The sequence below is a fragment of the Benincasa hispida genome, chromosome 9, assembly GCF_009727055.1.
Source record: "Benincasa hispida cultivar B227 chromosome 9, ASM972705v1, whole genome shotgun sequence".
NCBI lineage: Eukaryota > Viridiplantae > Streptophyta > Magnoliopsida > Cucurbitales > Cucurbitaceae > Benincasa > Benincasa hispida.
This window is the reverse complement of record NC_052357.1, coordinates 60,689,239-60,707,998: the sequence shown is the minus strand read 5'-3', so window position 1 is coordinate 60,707,998 and position 18,760 is coordinate 60,689,239. Positions and strand designations below refer to the sequence as shown.

The window sequence follows — 18,760 nt, the reverse complement described above, 5'->3', positions numbered from 1 at the left end:
AAAACTAGGGGGAAAATTCACCCTAAAAGTTTTATGTTAGGTTGTAACATATCCTTTTCCTTGTTATTTAAAAAATTGATTAGTTGAAAATAATTGATATTTTGTAACTGAGAAAAATAAATAAATAAAAAATTAAGTTGAAAATAATTGATATTTTGTAGCTGAGAAAATTTAAATAATTTTTTTAAACACTCTTTTCTCTAGTCAATCCAAAAGGGTCATTAACACAATATCAGATCCATGGTGTTATTCAAACTGTGTGAAGGAGATCCTTAATGATTTTGAATAAAAATTAGTCAATCTTATAGATGTACCTCTAGATCAAACAAAAACTCCTTGAGATGCTGCAAGAAAATATAACTCTATCAAATCGGATGGATTTGGATGGAGTGTAAACCTATCAAGTTTGGTAAAGTGGCAGAAGGAGCACATAGTTTGATGAAAGAAGATTCAAGGTGCGATAAGTAGTTGACATCAAGCACATTCTACGATATGATTTGTAATTGTGCACTATCTAGCCTTGATAGAAAAAGCTTTTGCAGATGTTTGAGAGTAGATGAAATCAAGGGAGATTCAAGGTGGTACTTTATTCGAAGAGACAATTGTTAGGTATAAACAAAGTCCAATATTGATTAGAAAAGAGAATGGATATATAAGGGATGTAAAGTATCTCGATTGACATGAAATATTTTGGATGGTTCCAAAAACAAAGTCATGACAATTTATATTTAAGGTAGACAATAACATACGATCGTATAGATAGGTGAAGATTTCATCGTCCTCATCAATTAGTGATATATTTAAGGCTCATTTCATACAATGTGGCTAACAATTTATGACATACTCTTAAATTAACACTACGTGAAGTCCAATGGCATCAAGAAACAAACCAGATCTACCGTGGATGCCACTGACTTTCAAACCATTTTTTGGAAATGAAAATTTGGAACCATCTTCAACTCCTAATGGCCCATAAGTCTTCTTATTGGTTTCCAGAGTTAAAGAGTGGATCACATTGGTTGCAAGTCCCCAACTACGAATATCATTGTAGTAGCCATGAATCGTTACAAGATACTCATCTGGAAATTCTAAAACAACCTGCAATTATATTTGAACAACATGACTTCTTCATTCAATTTTTTTTTTTTAATTAACCCAATAAGAAAAAAAAAATTGAAAGTTTCAGTACGAGTAAGCAAATTATGGGGATAGGAATACAAAGGAAGAATTGGGTTAACCTTTGATCGGGATCCTCCATCTCCACATACTTATTAGACCACACTAAGTTTCCATTATCATCTTCATATTGAACTTGAATAGAGTCGACCCATAATCCATGACGAATCACAAACTGTCTCATTGTTTGAAACATAACTTCCCAAGCATCTCCGCCTTCACCTCCATATTATCTCAGTTTATAGTGCTCCACTTGATTTTGGGGTGTTGGTGCAACTACAGGCTCTGGCTCAACTTTCATTCTGCATAAAGCAATAACTTCTTACTATTACATAGTTAAAAAATTTATTGGTTGACTACCATATATTTATTATTAAGAAAATATTCAATGTGCAACTTCTTTAAACAAAGATTTTTAACCATAAGATTTTTTTTCTTAGAAAAAAGGTCATTGAAAATATAACAAAATTTTAAGACAGATAAATCATTAATTAACTTCAATAAATCATATAAGTGAAGTAACTTATGATTTTCCTTTCAATATATATGTTGAAATGCCTTAAACTAATATAGTCAGTTAATACATTATTAATGAATCATATAAATCTGTGTCAATTTCTTCTCATTCGTATTTTTTGCTGGTTGACCTAAACTAATTTGCTTATATATTGATTAAATGTTAAGATTGAGGCAAATTAAATGTAGAGAGTATAGATCAAAAGAAACTAATCCTCATATCTAGACAAGTTTTTTTTGTTTCCGTTTTCAATAAAAAATTCAGGGATGTTTGAAAAACCACATCATGAATTATTTTAAATTTTACTAACTAAACGCTTCCACATGACCACGTCTAATAATTTAATTCATTAAATATATCAACATGTTGGGGACTATACACAATATAAAAAATGTTTTTTTGTTCAGAACCGAATTGAAACACAAAAAAGACGAGAAAATTGAAAAACGACACACAGGGCAGAATAAAACTAAATAAGGGAAAAAAAAAAAGCAAGCATATCATATATGTTTATATCATATAAATAGAACATGATATCCAGAAAATTAAAAGAATAAAGATGGGGTACATACTTTTGAGTTGTTCCTAAGTAGAGTCCAATCGCATCAAGGCACAAACCAGATCTGCCATAAACACCGACAATATCTGTTCCCATAATTGGTAATGGAAATCTGGTTCCATCTTCAACTCCAAATGGCCCATAAGTTCTTCTATTAGTTTTGAATGTCAGTGATCGAATCACAGTGGCAGAATCTTCCAAAACACGTATATGACTGTAGTAGCCATGAATAGAAACAAAATAGTCATCTGGGAATTCTAGCACAACCTACCATACAAAACAAAATGCCCAAGTTAGGCATTTCAACAAACAAGTTATGGGCGGAGAGTAGTTCATTAGAGAAATTTGAGGTACAACCTCTGATTTGGAACTTCCATTTATGTCACCATGCTTCTCGGACCATACTAACTTTCCGTTCTTATTCTCATATTCCAATTGAATGGAGTGAATCCATTGTTCATGATGAACTACGTCTGATCGATCGAAAAACATACTCCCATGGGTGCCCACCTTTGCCTCCATAAGGACCCAAGTTGAAGTTCTTGAGTTGGATTCTGCATCACAGAATATCAATAGAATTCATTCATTTCTGTTTTTATTTTTATTTTTATTTATTTATTTATTTTTTTTTTTTTGCAGCATACAAGCTGTAGAAGATCATATGTACATACGTACTTTGGAATTGGTTGTACGTAGAGCCCAATTGCATCGAGGAACCAACCACATCTTCCATGGAAGCCAACAATCTTGGCTCCCATAATTGGGAATGAAAATTTGGCTCCCTCTTCCATCCCATATGGGCCATAAGTTTTCCTATTGGTTTGGAAAGTTAAGGAACGAATCACATCGGCTGCAAATTTTCCCCACTCAGATATGTGGCCGTAGTAACCATAAATTGAAATCAGGTACTCGTTTGGGTAATCTAAAACAACCTGCAATTATCAAACCGGTTCGAGAAATATCAAACAGAGGAAATTGCGATTGAAATTAGGTTTTGGTGGTAGGTACCTTAGATGAGGAACCTTCGTTTCCACTATGCTTGGAACGCCAAATTGAATTACCATTCTTATCATACTCAACATGAAGCGAACAGACACACTGTTTGTGATAAATTACAAGTTGTCTGATGGTGGAATGAGGTCCGTCATCCCACGGTTGACCACCGACTTTGCTTCCAAGAATCTCGATCTTCACCGTCGTCTGTGGGGAATCCTCTTCGTCTTCCTGCAGTACCAAAATGGCGAATCACAGATTATCTTTAATCTTTTCATGAGCGAAGGTATTAGTTACACTTACCATTCTCTGGAGAGTAGCCATTCCTTTTTTGTTTCTTCTTGGCCAAGGAATGAAATTTTGTTCGTCAATGAATAATATTTTTTAATTTGGGGAAAGATTTGTGCCACCTGAGACAAGATAGTTAACTAATAAGAAACTTATCATGTGAGAAATAGTTAACTAACAAATTCCCTCTCTCTCTCTCTCTTTTTAGTTAAAAGTTGTGCGTGTGCTCTATTTCGTCTGTGAGTTTTCGAGAGATGAGAGAGAGCTGCGATTTCTTTGTGAAACCTAATATTATTATTATTACTATATGTAATTTTAATTTTAATTTTAATTCTTTAGGATTTTCATTATTTATTTTACAAAAAAAAAAAAAATATCTTTTTGGTCTCTAGGTTTTTTATTTAGTTTCTATTTAATCCTAAATTTCAAAATGTTACACATTTAGTCTTAATTTTGAGTTTGGTTCAATTTAGTCATTAAGTTTTAAAATGCAACAATTTTATCCTTAATACTTAAGTTTTACTTCAATTTGATCTTTACGTATCAAGATTTACATTCTTAATCTCGATTTTTTACTACATCTCTACTTTTCGTCTTTAGAATTAATTTATATTAATAAATTTAAAAATCGTTAAAAGAATTATAATTAATTAAGTTTCACTATTTTTATTACTTTTAAAATTAAATTTAAAATTTCATTTCATAACTACTTTAATGAATCAATAGAAATTAATATCAATGATTGAAAGTGAGTATTTAATGAAACATTGAGATTAAGAATGTAAAATATTGAAATCTTGACATCAAATTAAAATAAAATTCAAATCTCAAGGGTAAAATTGTAACATTTTAAAATTTAGGGATTAAATTTAAACAAAACTCAAATCTTAAAAACTAAACATTTTAAAATCTAGAGACCAAATAGAAAACCGTATTAGTCCCTTTATTTTATTTTATTATTATTACTACTATTTATTTATCCTTATTTATCTACTATATCTATTTATTTATTATTAAAAAAAAAAAAAAAAACAACCTCCCCCTATTCTTCGTTCTTCGTATTCTGTAACGTTCCTCCACAAATTTCTCATTCCCCTCATTTTGATTTCCTTAAAAGAAGGAAATGGGGTATTGGGAGAGTAGAGATGGAGTGATTAAGAAGTAAAAGTGTAAGAAAAAGAGGATAAAAAGGAAAACGAAGTGTTCCGGCGTGACCTCCGGTGAGCTTCACATGATAGGACCTGTCTCTTATACACATCTAGATGTGTATAAGAGACAGCACATGATAGGACTTACGCGCAGTTGCAACTTTCTGGCGACCCTCGGATTCGAGACCCCCGGTTAACGGCGACCTCCAGTGAGTTTTCCACGACGACGAGCGATCTCTGACGAGCCTCACGAGCACCAGCCCGGCGAACCCTGCAACTTCTGACGATTTTCTGCAACCCACCTGCAAAATTAGAATAAAAAGAAGAAAGAAGGTGGAGAAGGAGAAGGTGGAATCGAGGAAGAAGAAGAGGAAGAGTTTACTCGTTAAAGTGGTAGGTCCTATTTTATTTAGTAATTGCAGTGGGCTCCACTTTTTGTTTTCCATTTATTGACAGTGGTAGGCCCCACTTTTATATATATATATATATATATTTTATTTTTTCTACCCACTTTTCAAACTTCAATTTAATATTATTAAATTTAAATTCTATTTTAGTCTCGTAACATGAAATCTTGTTTTCTTTTGATTCCTAAATTTTAAAATAACTTTTGTTTCAATCTTTGAACTTTTAAAAAGTATTTATTTTGATCCTTACTTTTAAGACTATTATTAACGACCAATATTCAAAAAAATGAATATCTTCACATATTTTATTAAAGGAACTATGGACATGTATATATAGATAGAGATGTGCTTTAACAAACTAATTAGGCCTAATACATCAGTTACATTTTATAACTATCTAACAGTCCAAGTATTTAAATAACTTCTAATACTCCCCCTCAAGATGGGCAACACCTTTTCGAGCAACGAGTACCATCTTTTCGAGCAACGAGTATGAAGAAAACTTTTAATACTGCTCCTTAAGATGGACAAAAAACAAAAAATTTGTAGCCCCATTTGGACAAGTAATGAGAAAAACGAAGTAGCAAGTAAAGGCTTTGTGAAGAAATCAACAAGCTGATCATGAGAACGTACTGATAGTTACTTGATGGTCCTATTGGTTACTCGATCTCGAACAAAATGGCAGTCTAATTCTATATGTTTTGTTCTTTCATGGAACATTGGATTTGTTGCAATATAAACAATTGCCTTATTATCACAAAAAAAGAGAGCTGGCACTGGGGAATTGATATTCATTTCAATAAGAAGGCTTTGGAGCCAAATAATATAACAACTTACAATTGCTAATGCTCGATATTCAGCTTCAGCTGATGAACGAGATACTTTCTATTGCTTCTTAGACTTTCAGGACACGACGGAGTTTCCCAAGAAGACACAAAAACTGATTATAGACTGCCTTGTGTCAATACACGCTCCCCAGTCTGTATCAACAAAAGCTCGAATAGAAAAGTCTGAAGTTTTAGACAGAAAAATACCTCTGCCAGGGGAGACTTTGAGATATTTAACGAGATGGTGAGTTGCACTGAGATGAGCTCGAGTTGGTCTACTCATGAACTGACTCAACTTGTGGACTACATAAGTAATATTAGGCCTTGAAACTGTCAAATACAAGAGTTTTTCAACTAATGTTCTGTAAATAGAAGAATCTTTGAGGAGATCATTACCATCATGTTTTAGCTTTATATGTGGATCCATTGGTAGACTGGTTGGCTTAGCTCCAAGTAAACCAGAATCTTCAATAAGTTGTAAGACATAATGTCTTTGAGATAAGAAAATGCCTAATTGAGAACGAGCTAGTTCAAGACCAAGGAAAAACTTCAAGGAACCTAAGTCTTTCAATTTGAAAGCTTCATTTAGAGCAACCTTGAGATGTTCAACATGAATGGAGCTGGCCTCGGTTATTACTATGTCATCCACATAGACAAGGAGAGTAAGAAAAGTTTCATTTTTGCCTCGAATGAAGAAAGAATAATCAGCTTTGGACTGATTGAAACCTAAAGACAAAAGGAAAGCAAAAAATTTAGCAAACCACTACCTTGACGCTTGTTTTAATCCATATATGGACTTGTGAAGCTTGAGACCATTTTCTCCCTCTGAATTGGAACAAGAAGCTTGTATCCGAAAGATAAATCCATGTATACTTCCTCAAACAAATTACCATGTAAGAAGGCATCGTTGACATCAAGTTGAAGAAGAAGCCATTGTTTTGAAACTGCAATAATGAAAATAGTCTTGATAGTAACCATTTTAGCAATTGGAGAAAAGGTCTCAAAATAATCAAGGCCCTCTTGTTGAGTGTAACCTTTAGCTACAAGTCTTGCCTTATATCTTTCAATGGATCCATCTACCTTGTGTTTGATCTTATAAACCCCACAACATCCAATAGAATTTTTGCCTTTTGGTAAAGGTACGATACTCCAAGTGTGATTAGTTTCCATAGCATGTAACTCTGTTTCCATTGCTTTTCTCCAATGACCACACTTGATAGCCTCATGATAAAAATTCGGTTCTTGAGCAATAGAAATTTGTAGAGTAAAATTTCTATGTTGTGGTGAAAGCTTTTGATAAGAAAGATATTGATCAATGGGATGTTTGTAGAGGCTTTTGGGCATGGTGATATGGTAAGTAAATTGCAATGGTAAGCTTGTAAGTATGAGGATGACTTAGAGACTCTGTTGGATTTTCTTGGTAAGGGTTGTATAGGTGGATTTGATGGATTTTCAGGGATGATTTGGGAAGATGTATGTTGTTGGAATTGATATCCTAATTCTCCCGAATTCTCGTAGGTTGTTGGGATTGATGTCCTAATTCTCCTAGAGTCTCGTAGTTTGTAAACTTTGTACACATTGTTTTTAATAAAATAAGAGTTATTTTATTTACATTTACTCATATAAATAAACAAAGATCCATGGTTAATGTATGTAAACTTAAGCATGTATATGAGATATACAAGTGGATCATGCCTTAAGTAATAACCTAAAAGGTTTGTAGTATACGTATTAAGGAGGGATACCTTATCCTGATGACATTACGGATACGGCTCGCTTTGTAGAGGTTTACACGTATTGTGAACTGCTACAGATGGTCTGATACTGACCATTGATGTGGAGACATGCGAGTAGAGGTGTCCTATACAAAGAGTTTATATAGGACCGGACCACGAGATGATTAGTCTCTTTATATAACGTCGTTGATACTTGAGACTTACATCTCACTTAAACTACCATAGGTGACATGACCTTAATCTTGAGGGTTTTGGGAACTCTTACCTTTGAGAGCAGTCCTTTGATTAGTATAGGTGAGAGTGGTCAGATTGCCAACTAAACAAGCCTACCTTTTTGGGGATTTTTCTGATTGCGAAGCTGGAAACTCAGTTACACAAGACAGTATTCACTCCTTTCTCGAAGCAGGGGAAAGTAGATAGATTACTCCTTTAAGGGCTGATTCCGGGTCTTGAACATAGTGGCCACATCCTCTCTTTAGAAGAGATGACCCAGTCATAGTAGGACTATGACTTATTATTTATTAAAGGAATCAGTGGTACTGAAGGAGTTAGATGTAACTACAGGGGAAAAACGGTAAATTGGCCAGCTATACTTACGAGCAATCTGTGAAGGGTTATCGCACTGTTGATTGGTTGATATGGACACAGAAATATATCTGTAGTGAGAAAAGTGCGGTTGTCGGTCTTTAGTGGAGTGCCTAGCAGTTAATGGATGGTGAATCTCATGACTAAAGAATTTAGTCAGTTCTTGGAGTTAGTTTGAAGTATTCAAATTAACAAGAGAAAATTCAATAATATATGATACAATTGGTGTGATGTATGAGATACATCAAGTGGAGGATTAATGTAAATATGATTTACATTAAGTACCATAAAATAGAAAAAGAACTACGGTTTGTATGTTTCACGAGATGAAATATTAAAACTATAGGTTATAAATATAATATGGTAAGTTGGTTATCATATTTATTTATAATATATTAATTATTTGATAATTAAATCTTTTTCTCGAATAACCGATTGAATAGAAGGTTATTGGTGGTTTTATAGTAACCGTGAGATAAAAGAAAAAATGTTTTCCTACATTTAGGGAGTTGTCTCATTCAAAAAGGAACTCACGATTAAGCCATCAAGTGAAAGTGTTTCACTAAGCGATAGTTGTGCAGAGACTAAACGATCGTGGGGCATTGACTATATGATAGTTCATCAGCTGATCGTAGCTAACGATCGCGTGGCTAAGTCTATATGATAAGTTGCCATGTACTATACGATCGGGTACATCGTCTATATGATTGACACTTCTTATCTCTCACTTGCTCAATCGACTACATGATCGTTGTCCTCTAGTCTCTTCCTCAAGCCAAGTTCATACAGAGCCCACAACTTCTGGATTCTCACACTGAGAATACTAAGGTAACCATTGTGGTGGTGTCCTCACTCACTTCGTGAATCGAGTGTGACTCGATGGGTTTCGTGGAGGCCGTTCGTTGTGTTCGTGCTGTTGATCGTATTGTTCTGGTCGTTGTGTTTGAGCGTTGCTATTCTTGGATGCTTGGAGACTGATCAAGGGATTATTGAAGAATTTTTCTTCGAAGGTATGCATACTTTATCCCTTGATACTCTTCTTAGCATGTTGTAATTTTGTGTTGTGCATGGCCTGTTAGTTTCCGTTCTTATACTGTAATTGTTTACATTCAACCCGAATGGAATTTGGAACGATCCTTTCGCTGCTCATGGAAATTCTCATGTTTGATTTCCTTCATATGTAAGGTTTGTGAGTGAGAAGACTGAGACTGGAAATGAGGTGACACTGTGTTGGAAGATTCAATGGCTTGAGATGTAGTGGCTTGTGGTGAAATTTTATGGGTCAGAAGCTGGTATGGTGTGATGAGTTGAAGAATTTTCATCACTGTTGGTAATATAGTTTGATGTGGTTGGGTTATTTCTATCCTGTTCTATTAAGGCAATTTTGCAGTGTCAACAAAAGGTTTAGGAAAAACAATCTCAGGAAAGGAATCAACTATACATCTATTGCCTGAGATCTTATGAAAGGGAAATATTTCTTCATGAAAAATGACATCCCTGGAGTAAAAGAACCTTTTGTGTTCGATGTCATATAGCTTGTATGCTTTCATACCAGGAGGATAGCCAATAAAAACAGCTTGTATGGCCCTTGGTTGAAATTTATGTCTTCCTTGAGCCAATATAGATGCAAAACATAGAGATCCAAAGACCCTCATCATTTAGTAATCTGATATGGAACCAGTGAGTACCTAAAAGGGAGACGTCCAATTGTGTAGCTTAGATGGTGTCCTATTGATGAGAAACACTGCAGTCAAGTCACATTCTATCCAAAAGGACAGTGGAACACGAGACTGAAAAAACAGAGCTTGAGCAACGTTGAGAATATGTTGATGCTTTCTTTCTACTACAGAGTTTTGTTAAGGATAAACTACACAAGAAAATTGGTGTATAACTCCATTTTCCATAAAAAAATTCAGTGAACATCAACTCAGGAGCGTTGTCCAATCTGAATTGTTTTATTTTCTTATCATATTGTGTTTCAACAAGTTTAAAAAGCTTGGGAACAATGATAGAGACATCTGACTTTTGTTTGAGTTAGAAAACCCAAGTGAATCTAGTTGCATCATTAACAATAGTCAGAAAGAAAGAATGTCCAGCATGAGTAACAATTGAAAAAAGACCCCAAATGTTGGCATGAATTAAATCAAATGCATTAGGAGACAAATGATTATTGGAAACAAATGGTAAGTGTTTTTGTTTAGCAAAAGGACACACATTATATGAAGAATGTTTGTGAAGTAAGCTAGGATGCAAACTCAAAACTTTGTGTGTTCAAGAGATATAATCCTCGAACAAAACTAGCACTGTCAATCTTTCTCAAAGTATACTTGTCTTGAATTATGCAACCATTAGTATCAAATTCAATAGTCACTGATGGTAAATCCTTTATTAGAACACTTATTGATAAAACGTTGAACGAAAAATCAGGTAAGTAGAATACATTTCTGAGGATTAAAGTGGATGAAAGAGGAACAATGGCAACATTTTTAACTAGGATAGTTTTCTTGTCAAACAATGTGACAAAAGTTGAGCAAGTAGTCATGGTAGTGAAAAGACTTTTTGAACAACATACATGGGCAGATGCTCCCGAATAAACTATCCAGTGAGACGTAGAGTGAATACCTATAACATGAGAATCTATTGAGGATGTGGGTGGAGGATTTGATGAAGATCTGAATAAGGTTGTCGTTGACAGGTGAGACTGCAGTTGATAAAGAATATTTTGGCATTGCAAAATTGCATCACCAATGTTTGTATTTAGAGTATTAATTAGTTGAGCAGTGACTGAGTTGGTAGAGTTGGTACTGACAACATTGTTTGGATTATGTTGTTGCTGCTTAGTTTTATATCTAGGTGGATAGCCATGAACCTTGTAGCACTTATCAATGGTATGGCCAACAATCTTGCAATGAGAGTAGATAGGTCGATATTTACATTGCTTTGATGAATTATTCTTCAAGTTATTGGCAAAGACAACAAGGGTAACAGCAGGAGGAATAGTTGGAATGATCCAATGGCTCTCTGTTGTTCTTCATGAAGATGTAAAGAAAAGGCACGAGTAACTGAGGGAGGAGGATCCATCAGGAGGATTTGAGCTCGGGCACGAGAAAAAGATTCGTTAAGCCACATTAAGAAATCCATCAGGTACTCGGTTTCAAGGTAGTTGACCATATCATGGATACTTCCATAGTGACACATTCCACAATTGCAAGAAGGATGATATTTATTGAGTTCATCAATGAGAGTTTTAAACTTGGTGAAGTATATACTCACCGAATCTTGATTCTGAGACAGAGTTGTAAGAGTCCTCTTGAGTTGCAAATTTCGTGGAGCATGTTTCTTCTAAAAACATTCTTATAGAGCAAGCAAGATAGTTCGTGCAGAATCAGCGAAAAGGATACTAACAGATATGGGCTTCGAGACTGAGTTCAAGATCCATGAAATAACGATGTTGTTATTTCAAATCCATGCTGGAAGAAGTTTATTGGTTAGACGAGGAAGAGAACCGTCAATAAAACCAAGCATAGTTATCTTCAGTTAGAGGCTCCGATACTAGAACTAGATTGGTGTTGTCATTATGATAAAGATAAGACGGATTGAGGTAAGTTTCAGACTAATGTTGAGAAATTGAAGATGTGAAAAAGTTATTTGGATGAATAGTTGCAGGGTCGGCTGGTTCTTCAATGTTGAACAGGAGACTTTCGTTGGTGATGGTGAGAGGTTGAAGACGAATAAGAGAATGGAAGGGTGGGAAAAAAATTTAGAGGGAGAATTTCTCTGATACCATATTAACAACCATATTAAAAAAAATGAATATCTTCACATATTTTATAAACGGAACTATCTTCACATATTTTATAAAAGGAACTATGGACATGTATATATACACAAAGATGGGCTTTAACAAACTATTAGGCCCAATACATCGTTACATTTTATAACTATCTAATAGCCCAAGTATTTAAATAACTTCTAATAATTATGTTAGATGAAATATATTTAAGGATGAAATTACATCTAGTATGGATTGAGCAAGATGAATGTGAAATAAAATATCAACAATTAATGTATCAAAATAAGAAACGGCCAAAATCTTAGATGCAAGATGACATTTGAGGGCTCTTATAGAAAATTGTTTTACCACCTAATTCAAAATTGAAATCCTATATTTTTTTAGCATGACTAACTTATTTATCAGCCTAGCCATCCAAATACAAATAATTTCACCATTATGTTTAAGAGTTAAAAGAATCATAATAGGAAGGACCAAAAGTAAGCACTTTTAAAAGTTCAGGAACTAGAATGAACTTTTTTTAAGTTTGAGGACTAAAATAAAATAAGATTCAAACTTTAGGGACCAAAATAGGATTTAAACCATATTTTAATTATTTTTTTTATCTCGATTATTTCAAAGATTTCAATGGTTTTCTCTTATTTATTTATTTACTAGTTAAGAAACACGTGCAATGCACGTGAAATCTTGTAGTTTTAATTAAAAATTTTGAAATATACAAAAATTTTTAGTATTTTATAAATATTACATAGTATTGTTCTAATAACTAATTATTTTAAAAGTTAGTAATTGAACAAATTTTATTTTAATGTTTTCATATTATCGTTTTTTAATTTCAATAAAAGAATTATATCTAATACAAAGTAAAAAATTGGGCTAGTATTAAATTCTAAAATAAATACACGCTAATATTTTGGTATTGTATTATAGAGTTATACTTAAAATCATATAGTTTTAGGCTCCATTTGGGATTGTTTTAGCTTTTAAAATAATTGGTTGCCAGTTGTGCTTTTAGAAAAATCAGCCATGAAAAGGAGTAAAATAGTGTATGATAAATTTAAACTTAAACTTGAAAAAATAGGTTAAAATGTTCGGTAAATAAATACAAAAACTAGTTATTTTAGATATAATAAATAAAATATGCTTATAATCCATTAGACTTATAATCAATTTTTTTTTAAAATTTTTTTTGTAATTAAAATTTTGAATAAATGTTTAGTATGATAAATTTTGTTTGTTATAGATTAATTTTTAAATATTAAGGAAAAAAACTTTATTTAAAAAAATGAATATATATACTTCTAAAGAAAATGATCATTTAAGTCATGAAAAATAGAAAATAGATTTGATTAGGTGAGAAATAGATAAATATATAAAATAAATATTCTTTCTAAAATATAAAATTGAACACCGAATATTAATTAAAAATTCTACCTAATTTTATGAGAATCTAAACGCTAATAGGATATTGCTTTAAAGAAAATGTGAAACTAACGTGTTTTTAAAAGTGATTTTAACATATTGAATTTAAATCTCTTTTACCAAAAGCAAAAGAAAGAAATCTTTTACAAATGCAAAAGACCGTTAACATTTTTTTCAAATGGCTTTTTGACACATCTAAAAGAATAACAAACGTAGCCTTAACTCATAGAAACCAAAGAGTGTTTAGTTTTTAAATTTTATTTATATGATAAATAGATATTATTTTAACCTTATTTTCATAAAAAAGATATTATGTTTTATGTTTAAAATAATAAAATTCATTTTTCATTTCAATTATTCAACCGAGAAATATGATGAACCTTTTCTCACCAAAAATTATATGAAATAATCATCACCTTAGAATTTAGGAAATTTTTATCGAATAATACAAATGAGAAGAAAAACTGATCATATATACCACATTTCAAATATTTGCTAAAATAGCAAACATTGACCGGTCAAGTTATTATTTTTTTCGAAATTCCAAATTTACCCTCTCTTTCCCTTTATTAACTTTTCTTTTTCACATTGCCGTTCGTGAATACTTTCCTTTTTCTTTCACGGTGAAACATCAATCGATGAATCAGTCTCCATGAAATCCCATTCATGAAGTTCCGTGATACTTCGATCAATTCCAATTCGTGAGTTCATTTTTCTTTTTACGATTTCATCTTTGATTGGGATTTTTTTTTCTTTTAGTGTTCTTATTTTTCGATTCTGTTTTTCAATTTTTCCCTCGAGTTCTTCAGGTCATTTAGTTTTTTCTTTCTCTTTTTCTCAAGAACCTAATGATTTCTTCAGCTCACTATGAACATAATGGATTGTGAGTGGAGTTTGTGTGCTTTCATGAAATTTTTCTTTGTTCATTGTGTTGTTTACTTTTTCTTTGATATTTTGAGTTTTGAATGATTAATTAAGTTAGGGCTTGCATTCTTCACTGTTTCATTTGATACTGTATATTCTTTCTATAAACGTATCAGTGTATTTTGATGTTTGCTATTACAGCTACCTTGACTTTTTGTTTGTCATTTATTATTTTCTGCTACAATGTATTATCTTAGGGTTTAGAAGCTACTGGCATCAATTGGAAGATATCAATGGCTATCATTGATAATGTCTATCACTGATAGAATATATGTGATTGCTATCATTTTTTTATTTGTTCATTATGTTTTATTGATATCCATTGAAAGACATGCCTAGTTTTAGACTGGTATCAATGATATTGATAGATTTATCTTTACTTTTGATAGATATTAGAACCTATTGATATTGTTATTCAAGAATTTTTGTTTTACTTTTGCAGGAATTTTAAAACATGGTTATTCCAATAGCTGTTTTTCATAGTGGAATATGGAATGAAAAACACTGTTATGTGAATTACAAATCTATTGGAGTTTTAGTAGATGATATAATGATTTTTGAAGATTTTATGGGTTTAATAGTTAAGGAGATTTTTTTGGATGTGTCTACTTCTTCTATAGAACTTTCAGGTTTATTAGATTTTGTTATGAATGAGGTTCAAAATGTAGTTCAAATTCGTGAAGATAAGGATATAGCTTGGTTTTTGGCTTTAGTTAAGGAACACAATACACGACATCTTTTGGTTGCTCATACCAGTAGTTCATGTTTGGAAGTGTCTTCTAATGTTGTTTCTAGTGGAGCTAAGAATTATTTGTCTACTGTTCCTTCTTCTAAACCTATGATTGATGATGGTGATTTCCAAGTGATTATGGATATATATATTGCTCGAGATTTGAAAGAAAAAGATGTATTTGCTAGTAAAGAGATTTTATCAAATTGTTTTTACTTGATAGAGGTTACGAAGAATTTTGAATTTAAGACTATAATGTCAAATTCAAGAGCAATTGTGTTTCAATGTGTTCAAGATGGTTGTCAGTGGTATGTGAGGGCATCCTGTTACAAGCGGAGTGTTTTGTGGATGCTTAGGAAGTTTATTGATATTCATGATTGTTCTATAAAAAGTATTCAAACTTGTCATTGGCAAGCTTCTTCGTCCTTAATAGCTGAATGTTTGAAAAATGATTTTAGATTTAGTTCTTCTCATACCTCTACTCTTAGTGATATTGTGAATAAAGTCCGTAAAGAATTTGGCGTAACTATTAGCTATTATAAAGCATGGAGGGTAAAAGAACAAATAATGAAGTCTTTGAAAGGCGATGCACGTGAATCATATGCTTTGATTCCAAAGTTTTTTATGAAGTTAGAAGAAAAGAATCCAGGTTTCTTGTTTCTGACTTATTATATGATCTATCAATGATAGCTCCTATCACTGATTGGAGTCTATCATTGATATCTTCCATCACCAATAACATGGAAGCTATTGGTGATGGACTGCAACCAGTGATAGAAGCTATTAGTGGTAGGCATCACTCAATTATATACCTTTTGTAATCTGGCTTAGTTGTTTATTTTCTTCTTTTAGGTACATTCACTACCTATGAAGCTGACATAAATGGGTATTTTAAGTATTGTTATATGGCTATTGGAGTATCAATTGAGGGTTGGAAGCATTGTAGGCCTAATATATCAGTTGATGAGACGTTCTTGAAATGTAAATATGTTAGGACTTTTTTGACGACTTCAACAATTGATGGTAACAATCAGATTTTTCCTCTTGCTTTCAGTATTTTTTACTCTAAAAATGATGCATCCTGGAGATGGTTTTTTGAGAATTTAAAGAAAAATTTTGGTGAACGAGAAGGATTAGTCATTATTTCTGATCGACATTTTAGCATTCTGAAAGGTGTTATGAATATTTTTCCAAATGTTGAGTATTGTGTTTGTCTTGACACCTTTTGCAAAATATGAAGTTGATTTATAAGGATTCTTTAATTGATGACATATATTATATTTGTGCAAAAGCTTATACAATTGATAAGTTCGAGTTTTATATGAAATGGATGGAATCAGTAAAGTTGGTTTTGAGAAATGGGTACGTGCGCATTCTAGGAGAATAAGGTATAATATGATGACTACTAATATTTCAGAGTGATTAAATAATATTTTGAAAGAGCCTAGGAGTTCCCTGTTGCATCATTACTTGATTATATTAGAGAAATACTTCAAAATTGGTTTTATAAAAAAGGTTAATCAGTATTATCTATGAAGACTGTTTTGACTAGTTGGTTAGAGTCTGAGTTGCAAGAGCAACACAGTCAGTCAAGAAGTTTCAAGGTACAAATACCTTAACTATTAGAAAATATCATTAATAACATGTTATCAGTGATAGCTTTTGTCATTGATAACATGGTATCAGTGATAGTTTTTGTTTTCATTGATAGCTTGAAAATATTTAATCAGGTAGTGATAGTATCACATACATTTTCGTTTACATTTTAGTTTTCATTGACATTCCATTAGTTCATCTAGTTGATTACATTTCATTGACTATTTTATTTTTCAGGTTGATCCTATTACAATTAAGAATATAAAGTAGTCGAGGGAGATAATCACTTTTTGGTAAATTTGGCCTATAAATCGTGTAGTTGTCGTGTTTGGGATTTGGTGGAGATTCCATGTGTTTATGCTTGTGCTATTATTCGTGAGCTAAATTTAGATATATATGCTTTTGTGTCGGACTACTATTTTTCCAATACATCGTTATCAACCTATAAAGGACCAGTTTATCCTATTGGAAATCATTCTGATTGAAGATTTGTTGATGTTGGTGTAAATGTATTACCTCCAATAGTTAAATGTCCAGCTGGACGACCACACAAACAAAGAATATTATCAATTGGTGAAAAGAAAATGAGCTCGAAGTGTAGTCGATGTCATCGTCATGGCCATAATTGTTGGACATGCAAATTGCCACCAGTTGTTTAATGAAGAAGCTTGATTTGTAATTGATGTTTGTAATGAAGAAGCTTATTTTGTAATTGATGTTTGTCATCAATTTATCAATGATAGTGAGATAGCCGATGTTTTTTCACCAATTTATTAATTAGATTGTAGTTGTTGCTTGTTGTCATCAATTTAACCATTAGATAGTGAGACAATTTGTTATTGATGTTTGTCATAAATATATTAGAGACCTAGTTACTAATGTTTTGTCAGTGGAACAGATTTTGTTGTTGATATATCCATTCTTTAGTCAATATGATTACTCACAATATGATGCTTTTATTTATGAAGCTTTCGTTTTCCTTTAGCCACGATAATAGAAAGAAATGATATCAAGCTATCTATAATAGCTTCTGTCAGCAATTAATACAATGAATTCAAAAGCATCAAACTTCTTTTGTTAAATAAATATACTAAAAGATAAGAATTTTTGCATAAAATCTATCAATGATAGATTCTATCACTGATAGCATGTCTATTACTGATACCATATTATCAGTGATAGAAGCTGTGCAGCTTGTGTTTAAAGTTTGATCAACCCAACAACCTGTTGTTAAATAGCTCTAAAATAGCTTATGTCAGCAATTAATACAATGAATTCAAAAGCATCAAAACTTCTTTTGTTAAATAACTATACTAAAAAATAAGCATTTTTTGTAGAAAATCCATCAATGATAGATTTTGTCACTGAAAGCATATCTATTACTGATACCATACTATCAATGATAGAAGCTGTGCAGCTTGTGTTTAAAGTTTGGTCAACCCAACAATCTATTGAAGAACACTGAACAACCTGTTGAAGAACACTAAAATAAATTGAAAGTTGCAACTATATCAATCACATTTATGAAGGATTCATATTGATTCAATCTAACTATCATCGATCTTGTAAAATAACAATGTAATTTCCAAAAGCATAACAATCACTGTCTATTGTCCAAAATAATTTTCAATCTAATTTTGAATCTAACTATCACTAATCTTGTAAAATAACAATCTAATTTCCAAAAGCATAACAATCACTGTCTAACTATCACAGAAGCCTATCTATTGTAAAAAAAAAAAAAAAAAAGTCATCATTGTTAAACAGAAGTCTATCTATTGTCAATAAACAAGTCTATCTATTGTCAATCAAAGTTGTGATATTTTGAGTTCAAAGCTTGGAGCGTCGTCATTCCATTTTGGAGAATGCCTTGTAGCTTTGCTTGGAGACACCTTGGTAGACACATTTGGAGAGACCTTCTTTTTATCTTTCTTTTGTTGTTTTGCATTCTCTAAAATTTTCTTGGTTGGTTTTGCTTGTCTTTTTGGTCTCTTGTTGTCCTCCATATTTTTTACGACAACCTTTGGTCTATATTTTTTTGGACTCTTTTTAAGAGTCT

At 32.2% G+C, this 18,760-nt stretch overlaps 1 protein-coding gene across 4 annotated transcripts; it reads right to left on the bottom strand.

Annotated features, from left to right (window-relative positions):
• Positions 1-734: 734 nt before the first annotated feature.
• On the bottom strand, positions 735-5,045 carry LOC120086196 (jacalin-related lectin 3-like). Of its 4 annotated transcripts, XR_005484160.1 has the most exons (6): positions 4,830-5,045; positions 3,549-3,655; positions 3,261-3,476; positions 2,928-3,184; positions 2,610-2,806; positions 2,378-2,519 (listed from the first exon to the last, which is right to left on the bottom strand). XR_005484160.1 is itself a non-coding variant. In XM_039042733.1 (5 exons), exons 2-5 carry the CDS (start codon positions 3,567-3,569, stop codon positions 2,710-2,712), a joined length of 591 nt encoding a protein of 196 aa, XP_038898661.1. In that variant the 5' UTR covers positions 3,570-3,655; positions 4,830-5,045; the 3' UTR covers positions 2,577-2,709. The 4 variants fall into 4 exon arrangements, 1 of the variants encoding a protein (XP_038898661.1); XR_005484161.1 differs by lacking the exon at positions 4,830-5,045 and having other exon boundaries at positions 3,549-3,802; XM_039042733.1 differs by lacking the exon at positions 2,378-2,519 and having other exon boundaries at positions 2,577-2,806.
• Between the last annotated feature and the right edge of the window lie 13,715 nt (positions 5,046-18,760).

Excerpts from the sequence above, each read along its gene's own strand:
- LOC120086196 (XM_039042733.1), bottom strand. The coding sequence starts at position 3,569 with ATGGCTACTCTCCAGAGAATG. Across the intron at positions 3,477-3,548 it reads TGGCTACTCTCCAGAGAATG|GAAGACGAAGAGGATTCCCC; the intron begins GTAAGTGTAACT and ends TTGGTACTGCAG. Across the intron at positions 3,185-3,260 it reads ACGAAGGTTCCTCATCTAAG|GTTGTTTTAGATTACCCAAA; the intron begins GTACCTACCACC and ends TGATAATTGCAG.